The 3,368-nt window shown below is 36.1% G+C and overlaps 1 protein-coding gene across 1 annotated transcript; it reads right to left on the reverse strand.

Moving 5' to 3' along the window:
• Positions 1–1,374: 1,374 nt before the first annotated feature.
• Positions 1,375–2,238, reverse strand: LOC102804075 (neuromedin-U receptor 2-like). The gene has a single exon (XM_006813464.1). The coding sequence runs from the start codon at positions 2,236–2,238 to the stop codon at positions 1,375–1,377; it is 864 nt and encodes a 287-aa protein (XP_006813527.1).
• Between the last annotated feature and the right edge of the window lie 1,130 nt (positions 2,239–3,368).

Below are 3,368 nucleotides of genomic sequence, written 5' to 3' on the forward strand. Positions count from 1 at the left end.
ACGAATTATTATTTTCTAAAATGTTAATATTGCGGTTTGTTGTTGCTGTATAGCGTATTAATGACGTCTGTATGACGTCATCAACGCACAGGCAGAAGTTTCGTTTCTATTTTTAGTATTATGGCCAATTTATGTAGCCTATCACAAATGCATTGAAACCTAGTACAGATTCACTAAAGCAAATATACAATACTACGCTCAGATGCACGACGTAACTGATACTTTTTTTAACTTGTCTAATGTATTTGTATATCATCGTTGTTGTAACTCTTCACTGGTGTATGCATTAATTTAAAAGACTGATGTCAACTCAAAAAGCAAAGTATCCATAAACAAACAAAAATGTTCTCGTTTGCGACAAACAGAGCTGTTTAACAAACTGCTAAAGTTAATTTCGTATTAAAAACGTTGCAGGGGTCGTTGCAGAATGTCCACTTTGCAGCCTGAATATTTGGCTGGAAATGTTATTGTTAATTACAATTCTAAATCTACATTGTCCATATTAGCGCATAATTACACAAATATCCACAATACTTCAATATTGTGTACATTCCTTCAAAGTGCCGCGAACTAACGTCGAAGTAGGGTACTCCGGCGAGTGTCACGGTACAGATAACCTTTATACATTTACATATATCGGAATCGTGCCATAGAAATACACATTAGTTCATTACAGATTGTCCAGCTGTATTCATCCAAATAGTCAGCTGAGATAACGCCTTGCTGTCTCTCTCCCCTCATTCTTATGTTACATTAACTTACACACACTACAATAAAACACTTAGACATGGCAGAGTAAACGTGCGGTCAGCCATTCGCTGCAGCCGTTGGCATGACCATGTGATTACCGGGCATCAGTCTCACGGTTAAATCATTGCGAGGTTTCCACTACTGTATATAATACAATCTATAAATACAATTCCTGTAATATATATGTTTTTATTCTCTACTTTAAACAAGTCGTTGATTCTAACTAATACTGCAACTCCGTTTGAACCGAACGCGCTTACTACGTGATGTCATTATGATAACACAATTTCGAAGATAAAAAATAACATAAACTTAGCGCTAAGATATTATGCGATTCACTCTCATCAAAACACTGTATTAGTAATTTTTGCAGATTTGTCACAGCCGCCCGGTACCTCAATGTAGGTAAAGTTTGTGTACGATTCTTTATTATTAGGAAAGCCAACAAATATAATGTTGCAATTGTCCTTGCGAAATTTTAAGCTTTGAAACTAAGTAAGATTTCTTAAACTTGTTTCGAATTCCCTTGTTCCTTGTTTGTCAGATCGATACATTGCAGTTCTGCGAACGAACGAACGAACATCTGGGAGACGTTGCAAAACTATTGCGGGTGAAATCGCCAAACTAAGATTTCTTCCATGGAAGGTGGTTCTTGAATGTTGATGACGTCAATGTATATATTAGAGGATTCACAGCGCTTCCTGTACAGGCAATAGCAGCAAAAAGATTGGCAAGATAGGGGGTTCTATCTACAAGTTCATTTGATACGAGAAATCCTTGAATTGCTCCTGGTAAGTAACTGACAATGAAACAAACAACAAGACGAAGTGACAGTTTGACAGTTGCAATGTTTGTTGATTTCCCATGTCGTCCGCCGTCGCCCAGTACACTTTTCAGTGCTCTTTGGTTGCTTTGCGTAATGTAACAGATACAAAAATTTGATATTATAACTATAAGCAACGATACCCAAGTAATAACAACACCAATCATTCCTGATATTTTTACTTGCTGTTTGACTGTAGTTACTCCGCATGGACCTTCTTTACCAAGGCTTGCTCTTGTTATCCCGTAACCAAAACCTATACAGTAACTGATAGCAATAAACACGTAAATCACTTTCCTCATAGTGTCGAGAAGTACCCTATTGGTGATGCCGACGGCTCTCGTTAAAATTATGGTTGCTAGCGTAATAAAAGTTGTAATAATAGACGAATAAAACGTCAATGTCTGCCCGAAACATTCTAAATCGTTGGTATATATTACAGACGTGACAAGACGTTTCACAGTGACAACCAATCTTATGGGTGAAGTCGTTGTACATACTATTAAATCCGCCACGGCCAATGATATCAGGTGAAAATTTGGAGAAGTCCGTAGATTCCTATTTGTATACACAATATAACACACAAGATCATTACCAAATGTCCCACCTACAATCACAGCGATATAGATTATACTGGAACATATATCATATCCGGAATATGACATGGTGTCGTGAGCGTAGAAAATGACCGGTGTGAATGTGAGTAGTTACACTTTATGTAACTAATGCATCACCTTGTTGCATCGTTTTATGCAGCACATGCTACAGTTATCATGGTAACAATCAATCCATCCTTATCAACTGTATCAAGTAGGCTTTGAACAAAACTCAGTAACTATGTCGTATTTATGTTTAATCGCGACACTACAACGTGGAGCTTGTTTGGTTCGCAAATAAATAAAAATTATTTGTAACGAACCCATATCGAGCGTGCCTACAATTGGCTGACGTATTCAAACATATAGTACCATGGGGAAGTGAGACACATATGGGGTATTCCATATTCATGACTGTGTTGATAAGTTTGAAATAAAGTCATTACAAATCGATAACGAACTTCTCAATTCGTGAAGACTGTACACCAAGTACAAAAAAAGATGCAAGCAGGCAATTACTGGAAGAATGTACACTTAACGATACACAAACTGTGTTCAAGATTGGTGAAGCTTATGAAGTATATTCCAAATCATTCCTTTATTTTTTATTAAATTTAAATTAAGAGGATTTCGTTTAGACTTTAACCTATAATGCCGGGGAATTATTGTTTAAATTGTGCTGAAGAACCCGAACGCGAAAGCTACTTGTAAACTTACAAGACTCAAACGGTAACACATGATTTACAATGTAACGTATCGTATATCGCTTTAATACAGTGTGACAAGAAATATCTACAGATGTCAAAGGCCATATGACATCGTTACGTAACCTAGTAGAAATTAGTTCAAAAAGCGTGGTATATAATAATGGTTAGGCCAATAATCTGTCGACCCATGTACCATAATCTGTGAAATAACATGTCCGCAATTACCTATTCTGGTTGCTTCATCCATCCCATTTGTGTTTTCTTTTTTATCTGTGCACCGAAAATTTACTGGCATAGAATACATTAATTGCTCAACAAATATATGACCTGTGACCTATCATAGTATTTGTTGCATAATAGTTATATATATACTATGATGTATACGAACACAATACGCAAGCACATTTTAGATGTGCATGGAATACTTATTTGGAAAAGAATGATCGATGATTCAAGATAAAAAGTTTAAGCATAGTGAATCAAAATAAACAA

Source organism: Saccoglossus kowalevskii, chromosome 5 (assembly GCF_978046115.1).
Source record: "Saccoglossus kowalevskii chromosome 5, keSacKowa6.1, whole genome shotgun sequence".
NCBI classification, from domain to species: domain Eukaryota; kingdom Metazoa; phylum Hemichordata; class Enteropneusta; family Harrimaniidae; genus Saccoglossus; species Saccoglossus kowalevskii.